General features: G+C 41.7%; 1 protein-coding gene across 1 annotated transcript; it reads right to left on the bottom strand.

Annotated features, from left to right (window-relative positions):
* Nucleotides 1-1230: 1230 nt before the first annotated feature.
* Nucleotides 1231-1713, bottom strand: LOC110924697. The gene has a single exon (XM_022168692.1). It carries the CDS (start codon nt 1711-1713, stop codon nt 1231-1233), a length of 483 nt encoding a protein of 160 aa, XP_022024384.1.
* Nucleotides 1714-25946: the final 24233 nt, after the last annotated feature.

The following is a 25946-nucleotide window of genomic DNA, read 5'->3' as shown; positions in this document are numbered from 1 at the left end:
TTCAGTGAACAATCTATTTGCTTCTGTTTTATTCGACTCTGGTGCCGATTGGAGTTATGTATCTTTGGGGTTCAGTCGTCAGTTAGGATTGAGTCCTACACCTCTTGTAAACAAACACGTTGTAGAGTTAGCCGACAACAAATCAATTGAAGCTTCACATGTTCATTTTGGGTGTAAACTTTATCTTATGGGTCAAGTGTTCGACATTGACATACTCCCCGTTACTCTTGGAAGTTTTGATGTGGTCATTGGTATGGATTGGTTGTCTAAGCATCAAGCGGAAATTTTCTGTAAAGAGAAAATCGTGCGTATTCCTCTCCCTAGTGGAGAATCTTTGTCGGTTCAAGGTCATCGTAGTGGTGCAATGGTTGGCATCATCTCAGCTATGAAAGCCCAGAAGTGTTTAAGAAAGGGATATCCTGCTATTTTAGCTCTTGTTACTGATTCTCAACCTGAAGAAAGGAAGATCAAAGACCTTCCAGTTGTTCATGAGTTTTCTGATGTGTTTCCTGAAGAGCTTCCTGGTTTACCTCCACACCATCAGGTGGAATTTCAGATTGACCTCACACCAGGAGCAGCTCCGATTGCCCGTGCTCCTTATCGTCTTGCACCAGGAGAGTTGCAGGAGCTGTCAAATCAACTCCAAGAACTGTTGGATAGAGGTTTTATCCGACCCGGTTCTTCGCCTTGGGGAGCCCCAGTTCTGTTTAAAGAAAAGAAAGACGGGTCTTTTCGAATGTGTATAGATTACCGTGAACTCAACAAGGTGACCGCCAAGAACCGTTATCCTTTACCACATATCGATGATCTGTTTGACCAGTTGCAAGGGTCAAGTTTCTACTCAAAGATCGACTTAAGATCGGGCTATCATCAGGTACGAGTCCGAGAGGAGGATGTTCCAAGAACGGCTTTTTGAAAGCGGTGTGGCCACTATGAGTTTTTGGTTATGCCATTTGGGTTGACTAATGCACCAGCGGTTTTCATGGACCTCATGAACCGCCTGTGCAAACCGTATCTCGATGATTTTGTTTTTTTTTGGGTAAAGGGGTTACCCCGGTGATTCTATATATTCACAACCAATCAAAACAAGTAGTGTAGAGGGTCTACACTAGTTCTTTCATGGGACATGCCCCATGAAAGTAAACAAGCCAAACAACAAAAGTAAACGACAAAAGGGAAAACATAACTAGACTACAATCTAGCAACAGAACATCAAACAAAAACGCCTAGTCAATCGCCATCACCATTAGTATCCGCATCTGGTATCCCCCATTCCCCTAGAAGCCTTCGAACTCTTTCATTCCGCTTCCACTTGACTCCCATAATCTTATACCGAACAGTCTCGATTATCAAATCATAGAGTTTCTCCGGAGGTCGCGTTTGATTCTTGAAAAGCCTCGCATTACGTTCCTGCCATATAAAATAAGCAGAAGCAGCCACTACAATTCTACTCACATAATGATCCACCAGCTTCGAATGGCATTTGAGCATAAGCCAACCGACGATATCCTCCCACTTCGAATCAATATCATCCATGCCAGCTTTAAGTCGAACCATATCCCACACCTGCGTCGAGTATTTGCATTCAAAAAATAGATGAGGATGCGAATCATGGTTTTCATAACGTAGCAAGCAGCATAACATATTCATATTCTTCCTTCTCGAGAGATCCCATTGAAGAATGATATCTTGCGTGAGCAATTTCTTCCTCATGATTAACCACATCAAAAAAGAGTGTCTTGGAATGCATTGCGCAAACCAAACTATTTTCGTCCAGTTAACCTCCGGTTCGCTATGCCGAAGAGAATCCCATATACACGAAGCCGAAATCTCATGTATATCATCACCAACTCGCCATTTCACACTATCACACTTAGCAACATTCGGTTGGACTTGATCCAACTGATTAAGCACGGGATACACATCCCTCCAGGCCGTGGGCCATTGCTAAACACCCTCTACATTAACATCAGCCACTGAACTATCCAATCTAAATCCCGCAGTCGTGATAGTTCTAGGAGATAGAAAGGTACCTAAAGGCCCTAAAGCACTCCAGGTGTCATACCAAGCTGAAGTCGAGCTACCATCCCCAAGAGACGTCCATATATAGTTCCTTATAATTGGCCGAAGTTGAAGTATTTTACGCCAGCTCCAGCAACAATTCGTAGGAACCCTAACCATCCAGAAACTTTTGCCTTTTAACTTATAATCATGCACCCATTCCACCCAAAGCGATTTACGTTTAGTAATAATACCCCAAACATGGTTTGCCATGAGCGCTTTATTAAAATCACCAATCCGTCTAATTCCCAATCCTCCTTCATACTTCGGAGTGCAAACCGATCTCCAAGACACTTTTGCCCTCCCTTTTTGGAACGAGTTATCTTGACTCCAAAGAAAATTCCTCATTCTAGCTTCTAATTCGTGAATCACCCGAGCCGGTAAAATAAATACCGAAGACCAATAGATATGCATAGAGGATAAAACCGACACAATAAGCTGTAAACGACCAGCAAATGAGAGGAGCTTGTTCTTCCAATTTGAAATACGCTTATCTAATTTTTCAACCAGCACACTACAATCTTTATAGAGTAGCCTTGTGGAAATAAGTGGGACTCCCAAATACCTTACCGGGAGGGAGCCTTCCACAAAAGGCATAACATTAAGAATAGCCGCTTTGACGGACTGAGTGACATTGCAAAAAAATATCGTACTCTTTTGAATGCTAGGAACCAGACCTGACATGTTCGTGAATTTAGAGAGAGACTCCATAATGCACCTTGCAGAGCTAACATCTCCTCTAGCAAATAAGAAAAGATCATCCGCGAAGCAAAGGTTTACAATCTTCTGCTTCTCACATCTGTTATGAAATCTAAACGAGGAATCCAACCTTGTTTCATGATGCAGAATACCCGTTAAAATCTCCATGACAAGCGTAAAAAGGTAAGGAGAAAGTGGATCCCCCTGCCTTAGCCCACGTTTACCCCTAAAATAGCCATGAATCTCGCCATTAACACACACCGAGAAGATTGGCGTAGAGACACAGGTCATAATCCAATTCACCATCTTAACATCGAACCCAAACCCTAACAGCACCTTGTTAAGAAATCCCCAATCCACAGTATCATAGGCTTTTTGTATGTCCACCTTAAACGCACATCTCGGGGGCCCTACATTCCTGTGATAGTTGTGCATGAGCTCCTGAGTAAGTAAGATGTTATCCGAAATTTTCCGACCCGGAACAAATGCTGACTGGTTGACATTAACAATCGTATTCAGAGCCCCTTTTATTCGATCCGCCAGAATTTTACTAATACATTTGTATAACACATTGCAGCACGCTATAGGACGGTAATCTGTAACACTCGATGGGGACGTAATTTTCGGCACGAGCACAATGACCGTATGATTTAGTTCACGTAAAAGCTTACCAGTGGAGAAGAAATCAATAACAGCATTTGATACATCTTCTCCTAGAACGGACCAAGCACCCTTGTAAAAAGCTGAGGTATAACCATCCGGGCCTGGAGCTTTATTAATCCCAATCGAAAACATAGCCTTTCGAACCTCATCCGCCGTTACCTGACGCACCATATGACAAGCAACTTCCGGGCTCAGAATAGACGAGAACAAATCAGCCGATGGCGAGGTGGAAATATCACCCTGACAGCCCAAAAAGTTTTCATAATGTTGAACAAGAGCTTTATGAACATCCTCACCTTCATACATGTTACCACTCAAATCCTTGATAACATTGATACGACTTGTATGGTTCCGAGCTTTTAACGAGGAGTGAAAAAATGTCGTGTTCATATCCCCCGCATGTAACCAATCCACCTTTGATTTTTGTTTAAGAAACCTCTCCTCGTCCAGACAAGCCACCTGATAATCCCGGTTAAGAGAAGCCTCCTCGGCCCGTAAATCAACATTCAACGGGTCCATATCAATGCGGCTTTGGGTATCATCCAGCTTAGTTCGAAGCTCACTAACATTCCGATGAAGATTTCCTTGTTTAAACAGAAGCGCTCTCAAAGGAGCTTTCAGCGATCGGAGTTTTTTAACGACACGAAACTGTTGAACCCCATCTATATTTAGCTCCCAGGCCCCTTTAACAATATCCAAAAATTATGGCTTATGAATCAGAAAATTTGCAAACTTAAAGGACCGCCGTTTACATACCTCCTGTTTCGGGATTTTAAGTATGCACGGGCAGTGATCAGACAACCTGTAAGGATGAAAAATAGCAACTGAATTCGGGTACTCAGCCACAAATTGAGTATTTCCCAAAATTCTATCAATTTTCTTCAGCAACCCCACTCCCTCCTTCGGTTTTTGATTCCATGTAAAATGCAGACCAGCACGATTGATATCAAAACTTCAATATCATCAAGACAGTTTTGGAAGTCTCTCATACCAGCCGATATAGTAGAAGTTCCCAGAGAGTTATCTTCAATGTTTAGAGCTGAATTGAAATCACCATAAGAACCCACGGTTGATTACCCACCAGCACTTTGTGAACCGAGAGCTGATGCCATAATTCCCTTCTCGAGATGTAGTAATTTTCAGCATACACAATCGAGCAAAACATCATCTTGTTGTCAACCTTAAACCGAATCTGAATATGCATAACCTGCGAAGTCTGATTCAAGACCATAACATCAAAAACATCCGGATTCCAACCAATAATTATTCTAGCACCCTTGTCACATTGCCCACCATTAGACGTCCAATCCCAATTCCGAAAAACAGACTTACAAACCTTCTGAAGGTTACCTACATCAACATGGGATTCCAAGATAGCACATAGACTCAGATTATTGTCTTTCACAATATGCCGAACCTCCTTTTGTTTCAGAGGGCGGTTCAACCCCCTTATATTCCAGGCAGCAAGACTAATCATCAGTAACCATCTGATCAGGAGTGCTTGCTCCTTTGTTTGTATTCGGCTTCTGAGTCCCTTGACTCATAAATTCACAAGTTTCATTGTACACCTCCGTACACACATCATCGTCATCCGAATCCTGAACTCCACCATCCCCACCCTTCGAATTCCCAACATTATTATCCGGAACCGTTTCATTCAGCACATCAAACGGGTTAGATGATACAAAGTTATCCACGGCTTTCACAACCTTGTTTGTACCCTTCGGCTTAGGAACAACAGGCCTATACTCAAATTTTTGCTTTGGTTTATTCACATTAAAGCCAACCTTCCTAGCTGCCTTCTTCCCTTGCACAGTTCATCGTCATCCACAATAGGTTGCCTCTTTGACGGACCGCCATCCTGAACCGGCTGCTTCATCTTTTTATCATAACCAGGGAACTTGTTTTGTTGGTGTTTATCTTTTTTTTTTTTGGGTAAAGGGTTACCCCGGTGAATTTAATAAATCAATAAGCACAATTGTGCAACTGAACTGTTACACACAAAACCTCGGCATACCAAGGCAAGAAAAAAACGGCCAAAACAGACACAACCCAAACAAACAACCAACTAAACAACCCAGCTCACAACGAGCAATAAAAAACAAGCAAGACACTACTATTCAGCCTGGATCAATCTCTAAGTTTCCTCCAGGAATCTGCCATTTCTCTAGTAGTCGACGAAGGCCCGGTCTCCACTTGAACTGGAATGATAACATACGTAATCGAACTGTCCGAATAACCTCACGAGCAATCACCATGGGCGTACGATGATTGTTTGAGAACAACCTATTATTTCTTTCCTGCCAGACAAAATACGAAGCAGCTGATAGAACCAATCGACTGATAATATTTTTCGGCACTTGCAAGTTCGAGTGCTGAATCATCCAAGCCATAATATCATCCCAAGAACCATTTACACTCTCCATAGCCGTCCATGCCTTAACGTTATTCCAAACCTCCATAGCAAAAGAGCATTCAAAGAATAGATGATTCCTCGAATCTCTATCATAGCAACATAAAGGGCAACACATGAGGTTCAGATTTGAAGCACTTCCCGCTTCCCAAACCAACAATCTATCTTGTGTCTTTAATTTATTTCTAATTACAAGCCACATATGCAACGAATGTCTCGGGATGCAATGTTTAAACCAAACCATATTAACCCATGGGACTATGTTTTCACGATGCCGAATATTATTCCAAACTTCCCTAGAAGAGAAGTGACAGGAGTTACCATCAAGATCTTTCCATACCATTCGGTCTTGCCTATCAGAAAACATCGGAACCTGGACATCAATTAAAACAGGAAACATGTCATACCATGCAATCGGCCAACTCCACTCCCCATTCTGCGAGACCAAATCGGCAACCGTAGACTGGAGATGGAAACCCGCATTAGCAATCCTTCTCGGGCTAATAAATCTGCTCAAAGGCCCATGATCACACCACATATCGCTCCATACGTTTGTTCGAGCACCGTTACCAATAGAAGACCATAAGAACGGCCGGAGTAAGCTGCGAATAGCAAGAAGCTTCCTCCAACCCCAGGTCATACGACCTCTACTCGGGACCTCCCAAAAACTCTTGCCTTTAAGCTTATACATATGAATCCACTGCACCCAAAGCGATTTCCTATTAGTAAGGACACTCCAAACATGAGAAGATAGGAGAGCCTTGTTGACATCAGAAATACATCTAATGCCCAAACCCCCCTCATACTTGGGCAAACAGACAACCTTCCAAGCAACTTTGGCCTTTACAGACTGTTGTGTGGAACCGGCCCAAAGAAAACGACGCATACATCGTTCCAGATCGTGAACAATTTTAGCTGGAAGCATAAACACAGTGGCCCAATAGATATGCATTGAAGAGAGGACAGAACTAACCAACTGAAGCCTACCAGCAAAAGATAAAGATCTGGTCATCCCATTGTCAATCTTTTTCTCCATCTTATCGACTAAGATTTTACAATCTTTGTAATAAAGCTTTGTTGAGATCAACGGAACTCCCAAGTAACGAACCGGAAGCGATCCCTCTTGGAACGGCATAATATTGAGAATTTCCTGTTTAATATTACGAGAAACGTTACCAAAATAAACAGTACTTTTCGGCAAACTTGGAACCAGGCCCGAAACACTTGAAAACATCTTAAGAGTGTCCCGAAGAATCCTCACCGAAGCCGCATCCCCATTCGCAAACAAAAACAGATCATCAGCAAACGATACATTAATAATCTTCTGCTTTTTGCAATGAAGATGAAACCGGAATGCATTATTTGAATTGGCTGCCCTCTTTAGTAACAACGAAAGAACCTCCATAACCAGAGTAAACAGGTAAGGCGAAATAGGATCACCCTGTCTAAGCCCTCGTTTCCCTTTGAAATAACCATAAAGGTTACCATTAATGCTCAAAGAATAAGACACAGTCGTGACACAAACCATGATCCATTTAACCATCTTCGGGTGAAACCCAAAGGCATGAATGGTGTTTATCTTTTGACACTTTAGAAACCTGCAAAGGACAATTATCGTCATTGTGGCCAAAAACACAGCATCGGCCACACCTATGAGGACACCATTCATATTCAACATAGACCTTCTCCTTTACAAACCCATCCCCATCAAGACAAGGGACCGCGATCGTTAACTCCTCTTTGAGAACAGAATCAGCTGAAATTTCTACCAGAGCCCGAGCATAACTACTTCTACCCCACATATCAACGCACATAGACGTGGTGAACGAATCCAGAGCTTTTGGCTCACCAATAGTTGTTGCAATTAGACTTAATCCATCCTCCGTATAAGCCGCTAGAGGAACCTCATGTAACTTAACCCAAATTTGAACCCTTTTCACTTCTCTTTTTTCAAGCTTTGACGATGGCGACCACACTTCTAAAAATAACGGCTGTGAACGAATAATCCATGGCCCCTCAGTAAGAACCTTTTGCATACCTACTTGATCAGCGAACTTGAAAAAGAAGAAACCGTTGGCATTCATCATTGACTTCTGCAGCCCAAACCGCTTCCAATTATTCCTAACATAATAGTCCACCACGGGATATGCAACCCGATCCCCCAAAAAGTACCCATACAGCGTGTTAGCAAGCTTATCATGCACTACTCTGACCGACTCCCTAGAAAGGACCACATCACACCCATCCTGTTTCTCATTCGTCGCTAAAGATCGAAAATTCACCTTCATCTCGTTAGTTCCTCTAACAGAATCAGCATATGAAGCAGGTTTTACTGCAGTACCAGGCTGACTACAAGCACCCTGACTACTGGCACCCTGATCTGGAACATTCACCTTCTCCACATTTCTACGTTAACAGGTTTTGACATAGCGGCCAGTCCATCAATGACCGAAACATTATCAGAAAAAAAACATACCTCTCCGCGGCAACAAAGGTTTTCCTTCAATATTAGTCACGCGGAGACCAATACCTCGAACAGGAACTGATCCCGGGGTAGACCCTAACTCTTGAGACGCCGAATCATTGAGAACATCCGTAGCCGCCGGATAAAGAGGGTAACCATCCTTATCAACCAGACCTCGATTCACCTGATCCATTGAGGTGTTACTCCCACTAAAATCACGATCAATCATTAGAAGAATCACACCTCTCTCTAAGTCAACGTAACAGAAACACGCATGCAACCAAACACGATCACGAATCCAAGAACCCGAAAACCAAAGACAAAAGCAAAACCCTAATCCTGAAATCCTAGTGCCGATATCAATCCATAACAGATTAACCCAGAGAATCAATCTAGCTAAATTAATCTCAGTTAACCGCGACCAATATCAACCAGATTAATATGTTAGGATTTCAAAAACAGCAACCAAGGTGGCGATTGAAAACAGAAATGAAAAAAACCCTGATTTCAGATTGATTACTATTGCTAACGAGTTCGTTATAGAGATTTGATAAACAAACTCTAATCACAGACTGTTATACAAATGAATCGCAAAGAAGATAGGGTTTCATGAAGGATCAAGAAATCGCCCAGGAGAGAGAGCTTAGGCTTTTGGTTGCTATTGTGTTCATTGATGATATCTTGATCTACTCCAAGAGCAAGGAAGACCACGAGCGACACTTACATCTTATCTTGGAACTCCTGAGGAAGGAGCAACTCTATGCGAAGTTTTCTAAGTGTGACCTCTGGATACGAGAAGTGCACTTTCTTGGCCACATTGTTAACGAATCGGGGATACACGTGGATCCTACTAAGATTGACGTTATTAGAAATTGGGCGGCACCGAAGAATCCTTCGGAGGTGCGACAATTTCTTGGCCTCGCTGGGTACTATCGCCGGTTTATTAAGGATTTCTCAAGGATCGCTCAACCTCATACCTCATTGACGCAAAAGGGCGTTGTATACTCTTGGGGGACGAAGCAAGACGACGCGTTCCAACTCTTGAAACAAAAACTCTGCAGTGCACCGATCTTGTCTCTACCTGAAGGTACCGAGGATTTTGTGGTATATTGTGATGCTTCTATTTAGGGTCTCGGTTGCGTGCTAATGCAATGCGAGAAGGTAATAGCTTACGCTTCTCGACAGCTGAAGGTTCATGAGAAGAACTACACGACTCACGACTTGGAGTTGGGGGCCGTGATATTCGAGCTAAAGATCTGGAGGCATTATCTGTACGGTACCAAATGCACTATCTATACCAATCACAGGAGCCTCCAACATATTTTCGATCAGAAAGAGTTGAACATGCGACAGCATCGTTGGGTAGAACTTTTAAACGACTATTACTGTGCCATCAAATATCACCCGGGTAAAGCTAACGTCGTAGCTGATGCCCTTAGTCGAAAGGAGATGAAGCCTAAGCGTGTCCGCGCTCTGCAGCTCACTATCCACTCTAACTTACCTGACCAGATTCGTTCCGCTCAGACCGAAGAATTGAAAGAAGGAAACCTTGAGGCTCAATACTTGCGGGGCATGGAGAAACGACTTGTGGAGAGATCTGACGACATTCATTATTTTATGGAACGGATATGGGTTCCTTTGTATGGTAATCTTAGAGAGCTTGTGATGGACGAAGCGCACAAGTCTCGGTATTCTGTTCACCCAAGTTCAGATAAAATGTATCAGGATCTCAAAGTCATGTATTGGTGGCCGAAGATGAAAGCTCATATCGCTACGTACGTGAGTAAATGTTTGACCTGTGCGAAAGTCAAGGTAGAGTATCAAAAACCCTCAGGCCTACTTCAGCAACCAGAAATACCCATGTGGAAATGGGAGCAAATCGCTATGGAGTTTGTCACAGGTTTGCCAAGAACTCAAAGCGGAAACGATACCATTTGGGTGATCGTTGACCGTCTCACGAAGTCAGCGCACTTTCTAGCGATCAAGGAAACGGATAAGTTCTCACAATTAGCCGCTGTTTATCTTAGGGAAGTGGTTTCTAGGCACGGGGTGCCAACCTCCATTATCTTAGATCGAGATCTGCGTTTCATATCCGATTTATGGCAGTCGATGCATAAGTCATTCGGTTCACGTCTCGATATGAGTAATGCTTATCACCCACAGACGGATGGTCAGAGCGAACGAACCATCCAGACATTTGAAGACATGTTGCGGGCATGTGTGATTGATTTTGGAAAGGGATGGGAGAAACATTTGCCGTTGATAGAGTTCTCATACAACAACAGCTACCATACCAGCATCCAGGCAGCTCCGTTCGAAGCATTGTACGGACGGAAATGTCGTTCTCCTCTTTGTTGGGCTGAGGTGGGCGACAGCCAGATCACAGGTCCGGAACTTGTACTTAAAACTTCAGAGAAGATTGTCTAGATCAGAAACCGTATGGCGGCAGCGCGCGACCATCAGAAAAGCTACGGTGACAAGCGTAGGAAACCTTTGGAGTTCGCCGTGGGCGATCAGGTTATGTTGAAAGTCTCGCCGTGGAAGGGTGTAGTACGCTTTGGGAAGCGCGGCAAGCTTAATCCACGCTATGTCGGACCATTCAAAATTCTGGAGCGAATCGGTAAAGTGGCTTACAAGCTTGAGTTACCTGCTGAGTTGGGTAATGTTCATGATGTCTTCCATGTTTCGCAACTAAAGAAGTGTTTGTCTGATGAAACTCTGGTAGTGCCAGTTCAAGAGCTCAAAATTGACGACAAGTTGCAGTTTGTTGAAGAACCTATCGAAATCATGGATCGGGAAGTTAAGGTTCGTAAGCATAGTGGAATCCCGATCGTGAGGGTTCGTTGGAACTCAAGACGTGGACCGGAGTTCACGTGGGAGCGCGAGGATCAGATGAAGCTCAAATATCCTCAACTCTTCCCTATTGACCAATCTAATTCTGGTATCGCTGGTGAATTTCGGGACGAAATTCCACTTCAAGTTGGGGATGATGTGGCACATGAGGAAAATCTGCAGTAATCTTGATTTATCACTTCACTTCTCTGTGTTTACTTATCAAATTTCGGGACAAAATTTCTTTCAAGTTGGGGATGATGTGACAACCCGTGCTCCCAAGATTAGCATTATCCAATCTCTCGACACTTGACTTGTATCGCTACTATTCATGTTTTTTTTTTTGGGTAAAGGGTTACCCCGGTGATTCTATTAAAATGCAACCGCAATTAAGTACAAGTAGTGAGGATGTGTTCCACACTAGTTCATATACAGGACATGCCCCATATATGTAAAACAAAAACAAAACCAAAGACCTATAATACCCCATAACCTAGTCTACTATACATCAAGACTCGACATCTAGTAGACAAACAAAGCAAACCACAAACACATAATCTCAACCACCATCATCAAAAATAAAGTGGCCACAAAACCGCAGCCCCTTCAGACGAAACGCAGACAATCTATCCATTCGAGAACTTGGAAGAAGAGGTGCTTGCCCCTGCTTTTGAAGAGAAAGGATGAGTACCCGATGTCATGAATGCACTAGTTTCGTTGTAGACTTCTTCGACCTCCTCCTCATCCGATTCCTGCCCGTCCCTCGAAGGTTTCTTCTCAACCCGACCCACGGTGGTACCTCCCTGATTACCAGCCACTCGACCCACCATGGTACCATTACCATCGTCATCTTTAAGACTATCAAAAGGGTTCGACGTTGAAACCTGGTTCGAATTTTTCACAGCCGAATTCGGTTTAGGTTTGGCAACTGGACGATAGACTACCTTAGGTTTTTGATTTTCTATATGAAGCCCTTGAGTAGTAGCTTTCTTCTTTTTAGCACCCACAACCTGAAAATCATCACCCTTTTTTCCATAATCCCCATTCGGAACAACCTGAGGGTTCTTTGGGCACGAACTATCATCATGACCAAAAACACAGCAAGACGAACACCTTAAAGGCTCCCAATCATATTCAATTTTGACTTCCACCTTAGAATAACCATTACCATCTAAAGATGGAATGGCAACAGTGACACTTCTTTTTAATTCAGCCCCCGCCTGCACTTCAATAAGAGCTCTAGCGTAACTACTTCTACCCCAAGATTCAGCACACATCGTAGTAGTATACGTATCCAACATCTTAGGCACCCCTATCTTTGATGCAATCAAACTAAGACCATCCTCGGTATAAGCTGTTAGCGGCACATCGTGCATCTTTACCCACACCGGAATAGCTTTAATATCCTCTTTTTCTAGTTTGATAGAGGGCGACCACATCTTCAAGATAATCGGAACATTCCTTATCATCCATGGCCCATCCTCTAACATTTTATCCATCCCTTCCTTAGTTTTAAACTTAAAGAAAAAGAAGCCATTCGCATTCATCATCAATCTAGCCAGACCATACTTAACCCAATTGTTCTTAGCAAAGTAATCCACCACCGGAAACGCTAGCCGTTTACCCAAGAAATACCCATAGAGAGTGTTTGCATACCTGTCCGTGACTTGCTTAACCGAAGCCAATGGAATAACAACATCAGCTCCATCAACAACCTCAGAAGACTCCAACTCCCTAAAGTTCACCGTCACCTTCTCCTTCGAGTTCTTTACTGCATTTGCAAATGATAACGGTTCCGTCGTCGCTGAAGGTTGCAAATTCCCATGACCTGCCAGAGCAGCAGCATTGAATTCCAATCTTTGTGCATATCTCTTGGTAGCTTGTTTAATCCCTTCCCAATCAGAAACCCTAGTTGCTGACCGCAGGTTTTCAGCTTCAATTGGAACTGAATTCTTAACCAATTCATCAATTATGTTAACATTACGAGGTTCAGTTTGAGCCGAGAGATCGTCAATGATTTTAAACCTTGCTGCAATTTCTTCAAACGTTGCCCTCGGTGTCGCATGAAGATCCTTTTGATTTCCACCAGAACCACTAACATCATCCATCCTAAAGTCCGCAAACCCTAGCAGCCGTCACTAGAGATTCAGCCAAGGAAAATCGGCTGATGAGATAAACCTTAGCCGAACACAACTAGGAAACCCTAGCCGCCTACACGATTGAAAACCCTAGCGCCGTTAATCAGACTTCGAACAACCACCAAGCAGAATCCAATCGGAAGCAGAATATGCAGCCGCAAACCCTAAACTGAACCAAGAGGAAAGAACTCTGATGCGCCGCAAACCCTAAACCTGATTATTGATTCTGCCGAGACCCTCTTCAACAAACCAAACGAACTTGATCTGCCAAATAGTGCCGTCACGCGAAGAACAATCAGGAAAAACGAAATTAAAGAAACCGAACCCTAGAAAACAATGCTTAATCTGATATCAATTGATTGAACCCTAAAGAAAACGAATTCTTAGATACAAATCAATATCAAATCAGACCATGAAGTTGCTTGAATTCGTTTAGGGTTACTAGAAACCCCCAATCGCCCAAGTCGCCCTTCTCTAGTCTCCCTTCAGTTCTGAAGTGGATGAAATGCAATGAATTTTTATTCATGTTCTACTATACGTCGTCGTTATGTCTATGTTGCGTAAACCTGTTAAACTTGTTTAATTACATTGAATTAGTCTGATTAAATGGTTGTAATTTTGTTACATATTAAATGGTAAATGTTTGGATTATATGAACATACATTCTAGCCGTACACTAGTGCTTGGAGTCACACACCCCGTTTAAACCGCACACCTCATTCTGGTTTACACCCTCGGCCCAGTTTCCCCTGAGCCCAACCGACCCCAGCCCACCTCCTTCTTATTTTGTATGCGTGAATGCATGTAAAAGGGCACGCAATCTCTTTACAAAACTATTACGAACCCTAGACTCTCACCAAACAAGTAACGGCAGAAATCCCTTGAAGCATCCTCTCCTTCGATCGAGCCCCTAGGCATCGCCTGGCACCATTCTAGCATACGACACCATCATCTCGAGGTTGGTGGATCCGTCTTGTTTAACTTTCGGTTGACCATTCTTGATTATGTGTAAACTTGTTATTGTTATTGACTTGTACGAGTAAACATGGATTTCGTATGATTTAGGATTGTGTTAGAAGAATCTAGTGATAATGAGGATTTTGATAATAAGGTTAAGATAAATTCTTATGCTAGCAAATTGATTGATCTAATTTAGGAATATTTATGATGTTTGTGTTGATTGATTGTGCCGTATGACATACATAAAGATTTAAGGGTTGTATGATGAATTATGTTATGGAATTTAAGTTAGTGTGATAAGGAATGATAAACTGTTGTTAAGATCCAGATGTGCCAATGATATTTAACCTATAGCCTAGAATTACATAAGGATCAATGATTGTTAGAATAATGGTTTTATTTGACTAAATTGAAATATTTATTCTCATGATAAATGTCTTGGTAACTGACTGAATTTATGAAAAAGCTGTTTGATCTAATTGTGAAACATGATGATGTGTTTGCAAAATTACTGGGCCGTAGACTATTAGGCTGGGTAAACACAACTGGTCGCACATTAGAGACCCAGTCGCACACTCGGGAATCCGGCCGCACACTTCGTTGGACTGAACTACATTCATGGGCCGCATGACTAACACTTGGTCATGCATTACATTGGGCCACATACTGAATATGGGCCGAAGTGTCACAATGAACCGAACAAACTGAAATGGGCGACACACCAGTGAGAGTTTGAACTCAGTTGGTTTTGGTACTAGTTAATGGGCCACGAACTGATTTTTGAATAGTATACTAGAAACATAAGTCATACAATCTTGGATGGGCCGTTAACTTGGTTGAGTTGCACACTCTTGAGTGAGCCATTAACTTGTTTAAATTGCACACTTGGTGAATAACGAATGAACGGTTAAAGTGTTATGTGTAATATGAGTTGGTGATGTGAACTTGTGTATAACTGGGAATACATGCTATGAGATGACAATGAACTGTTATTTATGTGGGAAACTGTTACATGTTATGAGTATTTTTGGTACGCTACCGGCTTGATGATGTGTGTGTTACTTGTACGCTATGTGTGTAATATGTATGAAAAATAAGTAATTAGTGCATATGGTACTGACTATGATTGGTAACCACGATAAGGTTTGGGTTGACCAACTTGGACGGGTAACTTAACATACCGAGCAAATCAAAGGTGAGTTCATTCCTTTTGAGCATGCGTCCCGGTGGGTGGGACAGTCAAATGGGTATTCCTGAGAGGAACAAATCTTTTGGGGAAAAACTGGGATGTTAGGTAATACACTCTTTTCCTATCACCTTAAGTCCCATTTTATTCCGAATTAGTTACCTGAGAGGTAACGGGGTATTAGTTGATAGCGCTATTAGGTTTGGCAACCTCACACCATACCTGAGAGGACGGGCGTGAACTAATGACCTTAAATCATGACCAATGCTTAAGATAGGGGGCATTGGGGATGGGCAAAACAATCTAGAAGCCATCTTGTACGGTACTCGAGTTATTATCAACATTATTATCAATGAACTGAACTAAACACTTGGTAACTAACGTTTTCGTAAAACTATGAACTCACCAGCGTTGTCTGACATACGTGTTGCATGCTCGCAGGTCGTTAGACTTCTTGGATATGAAACTTGTTGTTTGGAATGGCTGGGGTGGTCATGAGTCGAACTGGTTGGATATACATGACAGGCTTATTGATTTTTATACATTTGGTTTTGAAACATTTAAACAATGGTTTACTTATTGCTTCCGCTGAACTTGTTGGATTTTATTAAACTTATTGTTTGATACATTTTTATTTATAATTGACAACTTCATTTGAAATCTTGTTATGAGTTCAATATGATTAGTGGCTAGATCCTGGTACGTCACACGCCTAGCGGGGTTTCTTTTTTTTTTTTTTTTTTTTTGGGTAAAGGGTTACCCCGGTGAATCTATTAAAACAATCCCAAATAAGTACAAGTAGTGAGGATGAGTTCCACACTAGTTCATATACAGGACATGCCCCATATATGTTAGCCAAGCAAAACAAAACAACTATGACACCCCGTAACCTAGCCTACTAAACATCATGATCTAGTAGACAAAACAATGGAAAAGAACAAAACAAAATCCTCAACCGCCATCATCAAAAATAAAGCTGCCACAAACCGGCAACCCCTTCAAACGAACCAAATGACGCCTATCCATTTGAGAATTTTGTAGAAGAGGTGCTTGCCCCTGCTTTCGAAGAGAACGGATGAGTACCCGATGTCATAAAAGCACTAGTTTCATTGTAGACTTCTTCGACCTCCTCTTCATCTGAATCCTGCCTGTCGCTCGACTTTTCCTCCTTCTTCTCTAAACGGCCCACAGTACTACCTCCCTGATCACCATCATCATCCCTAAGCGCATCAAAAGGGTTTGACGTTGCTACCTGAGTGTTCACCGGCTTCTTCACTGACGAGATTGGTTTAGGGTTTACAACCGGTCTGTACACTACCTTAGGCTTCTGATTCTTAATATGCAGACCCTGGTTAGTAGCTTTCTTCTTCTTTGCACCAACAACCTGAAAGTCATCAATCTTCTTCCCAGGATCCCCACTCGAAACAACCTGAGCCCTTTTTGGGCACGAGTTATCATCATGACCAAACACGCAGCAAGAAGAGCACCTTAACGGCTCCCAATCATATTCAATTTTAACCTCCTCCATTGAGTGACCCTTACCTTCTAAAGACGGGATTGCGACCATAACACTTCTCTTTAACTCAGCCCCGGCTTGAATTTCAATGAGAGCTCTAGCATAACTGCTTCTTCCCCATGACTCAGCACACATTGTAGTAGTGTACGAATCAAGCAACTTAGGCACCCCTATCTTAGAAGCAAGCAAACTAAGACCGTCCTCAGTATAAGCTGCTAACGGCACTTCATGCATCTTAACCCAAACTGGAATAGCTTTTATATCCTCTTTTTCCAACTTAATGGATGCCGACCACTCTTTCAAGATAATAGGAACGTTTCTGATCATCCAAGGCCCATCCTCTAACATCTGGTTCATCCCTTCTTTAGTCTTGAACTTAAAGAAAAAGAACCCATTCGCATTCATCATAAGTCTAGTCAAACCATATTTCACCCAGTTGTTCTTTGCAAAGAAATCCACCACAGGAAATGCCAAACGTTTACCCAGAAAATATCCATACAAAGTGTTTGCATACCTGTCTGTAACTTGTTTAACCGAAGATAAAGGAATCACCACATCTGCTCCTTCAACACTCTCATTAGACTCCAAAGCCCTAAAATTCACTTTTACTGCTTCTTTAGAATTTGCAGCCACGTTAGCATAAGAAACCCGATCCGCAACCCCCGGTGTTCGACGATCAGCCAACATACTCAGTCCATTTGAGCCGGTTACTGCTGGGATTTCCTTGTTTAGGTTACCAGACCCTTCACAATCCGAAAATAGTGGAACAGCCAATTTCGTAAGCTTTTCAATTGAACTGTAAGTTGAAGCTTCCATAGGGCTTTGAGCCGACCCTCTTCGGGGTAACCAAGTAGTACCTTCGACATCAATGAACCGTTTGGCTAATTCATCAAAAGAGACTGAATGTTTACCGCGGTCTTGCGGAAAAACCCCAGCTGAATTCTCTTCCATACGTTACAGGCCAAACAACCGTGTCTTGTGTTTTCGTCAAACCCTGCACACGATTACAATACCTAACAACACCACCAATAACACTAGCCGAACAAACAGAACCACCAACCCTAATCAGAGGATAGCCGCCGCAAACCCTATGCAGATTGAATTAACGATGAAAAGGATTACCGAATCAGAAGAACCGTGACCAGAACCCTAGCCGCCGTCAATCTTAATCTAAAGCGCCGCAAACCTGAACCGGACAATTAGTTGATCTTTCTGAAACCCTGATGCAAATCGGCAATCCAAAAAAGTAAACAGATTTCCGAAGACAAAAACAAACGAACAGAATATCCCCAAAAACCGAAACCCTAGGAAAAAATAAAACCCTAAACCGATTTCAATTGATTAGAGAAAGGATCGATTGAATCGATATCCCTAGTTGCTAAACAAAATCAATCGGTATTAGGATCTGATCGAAGGAATTGAGAGTTTCACGGTTTTCTCCTAATCGCCCTAATCGCCCAGAGATCCCCCGCTGCGCATGCGTCGTCTGACACCAAACTGTGAGAAACTGGGGGTACCTAGCGGGGTTTCTGCATGTGGTATTTTGGGGGTGTGACGCACAATATTGTACCGAATGGAAGTTTCCGTAAATGGTACAATAAGGTTCCTCATAATCATCCTCAATATAATAGGTGTCACACCCCGACCACGTAGAACATACAAAACGTGGCGGAAACGTCGGGGAGTGTTGTAACAGAATCAATTGTTTCAAATCCATGGCAATTGAAGTTTCGTTTTATTAATCAAACATGAAAGTTTACATTGTTTTAAACAAGAACCAAAGAGTACATAACATAATTTAACTAGTTCTTGTCTTGTTTTAAGTCACTAAGGCACAGGTCCGCCTAAGTATGTCTTGATAGGTCCTATGCATCATCTCCTGAAAACATATGTGAAAATAGGTACGTCAGCATAAAAATGCCTGTGAGATACATTGGTTTTGTGAAAAAACGGATTTCATGACTTATGTTTGAGAAAATGTTTAGTCATGAACCTTGTAATTTGCTTTGTCTTGTAAATCATTTGATAAACGATAAGATCGGATGATATGTATAAAATAAGAGAACACTGTATGGTTAAACGGATAACCATGTAAAATGTGTTTGTATAAGATAAGTCGTTTGTAAAACAATGTCTCGTGAAAAGTGTGTTATTTGTATAAAATGTCATATGTCTCAAATTGAAATGATTCAAATAACGCTACGATATGTAATACCATACAAACACTTATATATAGGAATTACTAGCGGCGTATCCACCATGCTTGTATCATATTACACACGCCTCGTTACTTAATCACTTACTCAAACCAAACCATCAAGATGAAATGTTTAACAGTTGTGGAAATGTTTATGTATAGTCAAATGTCTATGGTCAAATGTAAATCATGTCAACGGATACAACTGGTTTACACGGTTCAATGGCTACAAACGGTTCATATAATCGAAGGGTTAAGACGGTTCACATAGTCAAATGGTTACAACGGTTCAAAATGTAGTATAACGTGTTCATATGCCGGATGAGCATATGCAACAGAAATGCAATGTAAAACAATGTACTAAGTATGCACACAATGGGAGTACGTAGCATGAAATGCATTGTAAAATGATGTACTAAGTATGCACACAATGAGCGTACGTAGCATGAGATGTATTGTAAAGTGATGTACTAAGTATGCACACAATGGACATACATAGCATAGACACAATGAAATCATGTACTATATATGTACTATCGAACATAGCAAGTATATGATGTGAAAACCGGAAAGCATGAAAGTAACAAGTAGGCACATGCGTTTCACCCCAAAACAGTTTGGAAAACAGTAAAAGAGGGGTTCAATGTACTCACCTGAGATTGATTTGTAGTTCTTGTATAATAACCAAATAATGCTAGAGATCACGGAATATCAAACGACACCTAATAGGTAGCTATATTAATATACCGGACCTAAATCGGAGGATCGGATAGTATGCGGGTTCGTAAACCAAACGAGTATAGAGACTCGTGTAATATGGTTTAACAAAGCCTTTATACTAAAATGAAACCTAACCTAAGTGCTTACGACCCATTACGACCCGTTTAGGTAGCTTATGCCACCTTAACGCGTCGTTCGCGTAGAACGCGTTTGGAACGCCTAACATCGTGACCATAAGGTATAACCTCGGAAGGTTACAGCTATGGTCACCTAATGTGTTTGGTCGGATCCTAATGATCGACCAAATGGGTCGGGTTCGAAAGTATAAGCGATGGTTTAGATCGCTTACCTTACGACCCTATATAAGCACTATACTAAGAGTGACGAGCTAAGCATGTTAGAACATGCTTAACTAAGTTTAGAAAACAGGTTTGGCATCAAAACAAACGGCTTTGATGCTCACGAGTAGTTTGGTTACAAAATACGCAAGAATGCGCATTTTGGCCGAAACTACGACTCGTCACTGAGCCTAGATAACGTGATAATCAGTAGGTATAGTCACTACGGACTATAACCTTCGTGATCACGCTCACGTTATGAACTTTGTGTTGACCATAGGCTGGTCACACAGAAAGTCAAACAAAACTTTGACTTTCGGACTCGAAAAGCGAATAAAAGAACGAAAGAACACTTACGAAGGGTCCCCGAATGCTAATCTAGATCAAAATGGCTCAGGTAGGTACCAACTTAGAGCTCTTGATCAGATTGTGTGAGTTTTTAGCAAAAAAGAGGGGGTATTTATAGGAAAAGTAAAGCCGTTAGGATCGTTTCTTGAATATCTTGCCACGATCCAAGCCTTACATTTGTCAAAATGTTGTGGTGCCTTAAAATGACCCTGATTCTTCAGTTTGTGAAAGGGCATTGCCCCTTTTGGGTGTTTGAAAGGCCAAGGAAAGTGGATCAAACATTGAATCTGGTCTGCATGTCTGACGCGCCCCGCGTAAGGATTTGGGCAATCCTTACGCGCCCCGCCTGAGGGTCACAGTTCAGAATTTTCAGTTTTAGTCCCTGCATTTCAGAAACATGCAATTTGGCCCATTTTTGGCACGTTTAAGCCCCGTTAACCTCAGTTCAAGGCTCTAAGATGAAGTTAAAGTGTAGGGGACTTGAAATATGCTCAAAAATATTCCAGATGTCGGTTCGTTTGGTCGTACGATGGCGATGTTCGCTTAATTACGACGGAATGCGCATAAGCGCGAAAGACGATCCAAATGACGTGACGAATGGATTTTTCTTATGCCAAATACTAAGGCATAATATAAGGATGCTTACATAAATTTTCGGATGTCCGGATGTATTCAGAACGTAAGTCATGCGCGAAAGTGCAAACTTGTGCACTTTTTGACACTTTTAGTCCCTGAATGACCCAAAAGTTTATTTTAGCATACCAAACCCCTCAAAGCCTATTTCTAAGCTATGTAAAGGATATTTATGGTATGTTTAACTTATGGACATGTTCCGGAATGTTTGTTACAGTTCAAATTGGCATACTTTCGCAGTTTGTCAAGTTTAGTCCCTGTAAGCGAATTAACTTGTTTTTGCCATACCAAAGCCTTCAAAACTTATTTCTAAGTTATGTAAAGGTTATTTAAGGTATGTTAAGTATATGTTGATGTTCCGGAGTATTTGTCGCATTAAACTAAGTACGTTTACGCACCAGTTTGCGTATAATTCTCTAGAAAGCGTTGTAGAGTTTAAAATTGAACAAGGATTGATATGTGCAAAAGATACACATATTTATACAAAATCCCAAGTATGAAATACAATATTTCATCGGCTTGGTATTTGTTTGATGGTCGCGGTGACACAGGTGTCACAGTCTCCCCTACTTTAGGAAATTTCGTCCCGAAATTTATTCATAGGAGTCTATTTGTGATTCTGCCAAATAACCATCAGCGATATGCAAGGTAATATCCCGTCATTTCCTTAACGGTCATTCTTCAGAAACGAAAATGAACAGACGGAGTCATTTTCCTCAACAAGTATTCTTCAGAAATGGGAATGACGGAATATGCAAACGAATGTTCATTTCCTCCACGGACAAATCTTCAGAAACGAAAATGAACAGACGGAGTCATTTTCAATGGTTGCTTCATCAGAAATGGAAATGAAGGATTACACAACGGATATTGATTTCCTCAACGGATAAATCTTCAGAAACGAAAATGAACTAACGGAGTCATTTTCAACGGTTGCTTCATCAGAGTTGGAAATGAAGGATTACACAACGGATATTCATTTCCCCAACGGATAAATCGTCAGAAACGAAAATGAACTAACGGAGTCATTTTCAACGGTTGCTTCATCAGAGTTGGAAATGAAGGATTACACAACAGATATTCATTTCCCCAACGGATAAATCGTCAGAAACGAAAATGAACTAACGGAGTCATTTTCAACGGGTGCTTAAGAGTTGGAAATGAAGGATTACACAACGGATATTCATTTCCTCAACGGATAAATTGTCAGAAACGAAAATGAACTAACGGAGTCATTTTCAACGGTTGCTTCATCAGAGTTGGAAATGAAGGATTACACAACGGATATTTATTTCCCCAATGGATAAATCGTCAGAAACGAATGAACTAACGGAGTCATTTTCAACGGTTGCTTCCTCAGAGTTGGAAATGAATAGAGTTAACTCTAGACACATGACAGAACTTGCTATGATTTCTGTGCACTAAATTCCATAATTATATATGCATCCATAATTACGTAATCCCTTGCACAGTCCGCACAGTTTGTTTTGTAATGTTTTGGGGAAGGATATCAAACTTGTGATGAGGGTGACTAGACTTCCATCGGGTCCTTTTAATTAGATCGACAAGGGATCTTCTTAGTTAGGCCACCAAGGAGTCCTTTCAGCTATATCATCACATGATATCCCTAACCAGATTTTTGGATCAATCTGTTTAACTAGACCACACAAGGGGTCTAATTATGAAGTAGTACTTTATAATCCAAGGGACTTAACTGTAACGTAGAAGTCCATTAAGGATTTTAAGTAATACCTTTGGTATCCTACGATGAATCTCTTGTACAAGGATGTAGGATTCTACGAGGATTTGGATAACATAATTTGGATCACACAACAACACATAAGGGAACACATAAGCACAAAGTCACATAATTGTTTAACTTGATTATAATTTGTTATTAACTTGTTTATCGATTGAATACGGATATGGAAACCTGTCGACGGGCCTCAATTCCCACTTGGATTTATCTGAGAAGATAGGAAGATCTCCCAAAATTCGATTTTTGATTACAAGGAATCACCACATTCCAATTAAGGTATACAACAATTAAAGACTTACAGGAAATCCTTAGGTACCCTATTAAGGATTTATAGTGGTACTTTGGGTATTCGTCTTGTGTTGTAACCTGCGCCTTGTACTTCGTTTCCCTAGAATAAACGGGTACTTAGGAATTTCGTGGAAGACGCAAGCGTTTATAGAATGGGAGAATTTTGGGGGTAGTTTGTTCTTCAAGGAATACGGTTCCTTGATTGTCGGTATTGTAAGGGATATGTCGTTTATACATGCAACCACAGAAATACATTGCAATGCAAATAAAAGATTTATTTATAAACAACGATAACAACTGTTTCTTGGATCTTGACAACAAAAGAAAATACTACATAAGACGCGATTATTTCTAAACGATGTTGTCTTCTAGTCAGTTAGATGCTCATCCCTGTGCTGGATTTGCATTAGCAAGCTTTGGGCAATTTCTTCGGAAATGACCCATCTCGCCACAGTTGAAACAAGAGCCTGGTAGAAAACGACCTTGAGCAGGATTGTTGCCAGCTTGGTTTGGTGCAGCTGCAGCTGGGCAGACTCTTGCTGTGTGGCCTATAAGTCCACAAGTTTGGCATTTGCGGCACTGTACATTGGCGTGATGATGGAGGCTACATTGGTTGCACAAGGGTGCAGTTCCATTGTATGGTTTTCTAGCAGGGGGTTGAGCTGGTTGGTTGGGGACGGCTTGAGCATTGTGAGCGACCACGGCGAAGTTCTGAGAAGCCTTTCGCTTCTTTGACTTCTTAGGAGATTCAGTCTGTTCATCCATGGTCTTTGATTCCTCGATTGGGTTCGATTCCCGAACCGGTTTCTTGTCACCTTTTCGGAAAAGTTTACCTTTCCTGATCTTTGATTCAGTCAAGATTGCAGATAGCTCAATGGCCTGTCTAACTGTAGTAGGGTTGCTACCAGTCACAATGTCTTGTATTGAGTCAGGGAGGCCATCAATGTACTTTTCGATTGCCTTATCCAAAGGTGTAACCATATCTGGGCATAACAAACTTAACTTCTCATAACGGTCCGTGTAGGCTCGATGCTCACCGCTAACTTGCTTAAGATCGTCGAACTCCGTTTCCAAAGCCCTGATCTCGTGACGAGGACAGAATTCCTTCATCATCAGAGTTCGAAGCTCTTGCCATGTTTGAGCCAGTGCCACATCGGCACCCCTATCTCTCATCACACCATTCCACCATGTCAAATCTCGTTTCTCAACCCTGAAGTGTAAAACAAAAACCTAATGCTCTCTCTCCTATAGGCGATTTCTCTTGTTCTTCATGAATCCTATGTTTCTTCTTCGTGATCTTGTGTATAACAGTCTGTGATTAGGGATTTGTCCACACGAAACTCTATAACGAACTCGTTAGCACGAAGGATCGATCCAGAACTAGGGTTTCTTTCGATTTTTCTCTTGTAATCGCCGCTCTAGTTTTGATTCAAGAACCCTAATTTATTAAACTTATAGTCACTGATTGCGGTTAACTGAGATTAACTTAGCTAGATTGGTGCTAAGGTTTAATCGATTAAGGATTCAGGTCTCAATCTAGGGTTCATAGGATTAGGGTTTTCTTTTTTGCTTGTTGCCGTCGGGTTTCTGCTAGGGTTTTACGTGCATGGTTGTCTTCTGTCTTGTTATTTGAGAGAGGTGTTCTTTTAAGCATGGATGATCGTAAGAAATCGGAAGGGGATGTGCATGATGGTCGCTTCAAGCCTCCGTTTACGTCCTCACTTCGTCAGGGATTAGCATCGCGGGTTGTTGACATTGAAGGTAAGACGTTAATGCCCCGTAGGGGCACTGTTTCCTCTAATACTCAGGAGCTGGCAAAATTTAACGTGATAGATGAGCTCACTAAGATTACTGTTCCTGTTCCTTTGGATGGTGTTCAACCTGATCGTAATAGTGATGATTCGTCGTTCAAAGCTGATTTGTTTCAGGAAGAGGAGAATAAGGGAATCAAGCCATTATCTTATGCGCATTCAGTGATGAATGGGTCAGGTAAAAAGCTTAATTTTAGGTCATTTGCTTCGTTGGATCGGCGTGACGATTGTGATGTGGTTTTGCCCAAGGAATCCATTCGAGTAGTTAAAGATAAGCTAGCTAACACGCTTTATGGATATTTTTTGGGAGATCGGATTGCATTTCCGGTGGTAGATTTCTATGTCAAAAATAATTGGAAAAAGTTTGGGCTGGAAAAAACCATGATGAATGCAAATGGTTTCTTTTTCTTCAAATTTGCGGATAACGCGGGCATGTTGGCTGTTCTAAATGGTGGTCCATGGATAATTCGATCCCAACCTTTCTTTTTAAGTGAGTGGAGTCCTACTACTAAACTCGTTAAAAAGGAGGTAAAGAATATGCAGATCTGGGTTAAAATACACGAGGTTCCTCTAGCGGCCTATACAGAGGACGGGCTAAGTTTAATTGCCACAGCGATAGGTGAGCCAAAGCTTCTTGATTCTTGTACAACCTCGATGTGTCTGGATTCATGGGGCCGAAGCAGTTACGCGAGGGCCTTGATTGAAGTATCGGCTGATAAGAAACTGAAAGAGAAAATAACCATGGCTGTTCCGGAGCTGGAAGGTGATGGATATGTTAAAGAAACCTTGTATGTTGAATATGAATGGAATCCGCATAGATGCTCGCATTGTTGTGTGTTTGGCCATACAGATGATAACTGTCCAAAACAACCGAGGAAGATGGGGAAAAACTTTAACGGAGGTAAGCCAGATCAACCCTC

The sequence above is a fragment of the Helianthus annuus genome, chromosome 17, assembly GCF_002127325.2.
Source record: "Helianthus annuus cultivar XRQ/B chromosome 17, HanXRQr2.0-SUNRISE, whole genome shotgun sequence".
NCBI classification, from domain to species: domain Eukaryota; kingdom Viridiplantae; phylum Streptophyta; class Magnoliopsida; order Asterales; family Asteraceae; genus Helianthus; species Helianthus annuus.
This window is presented reverse-complemented; position numbering and strand designations above follow the sequence as displayed.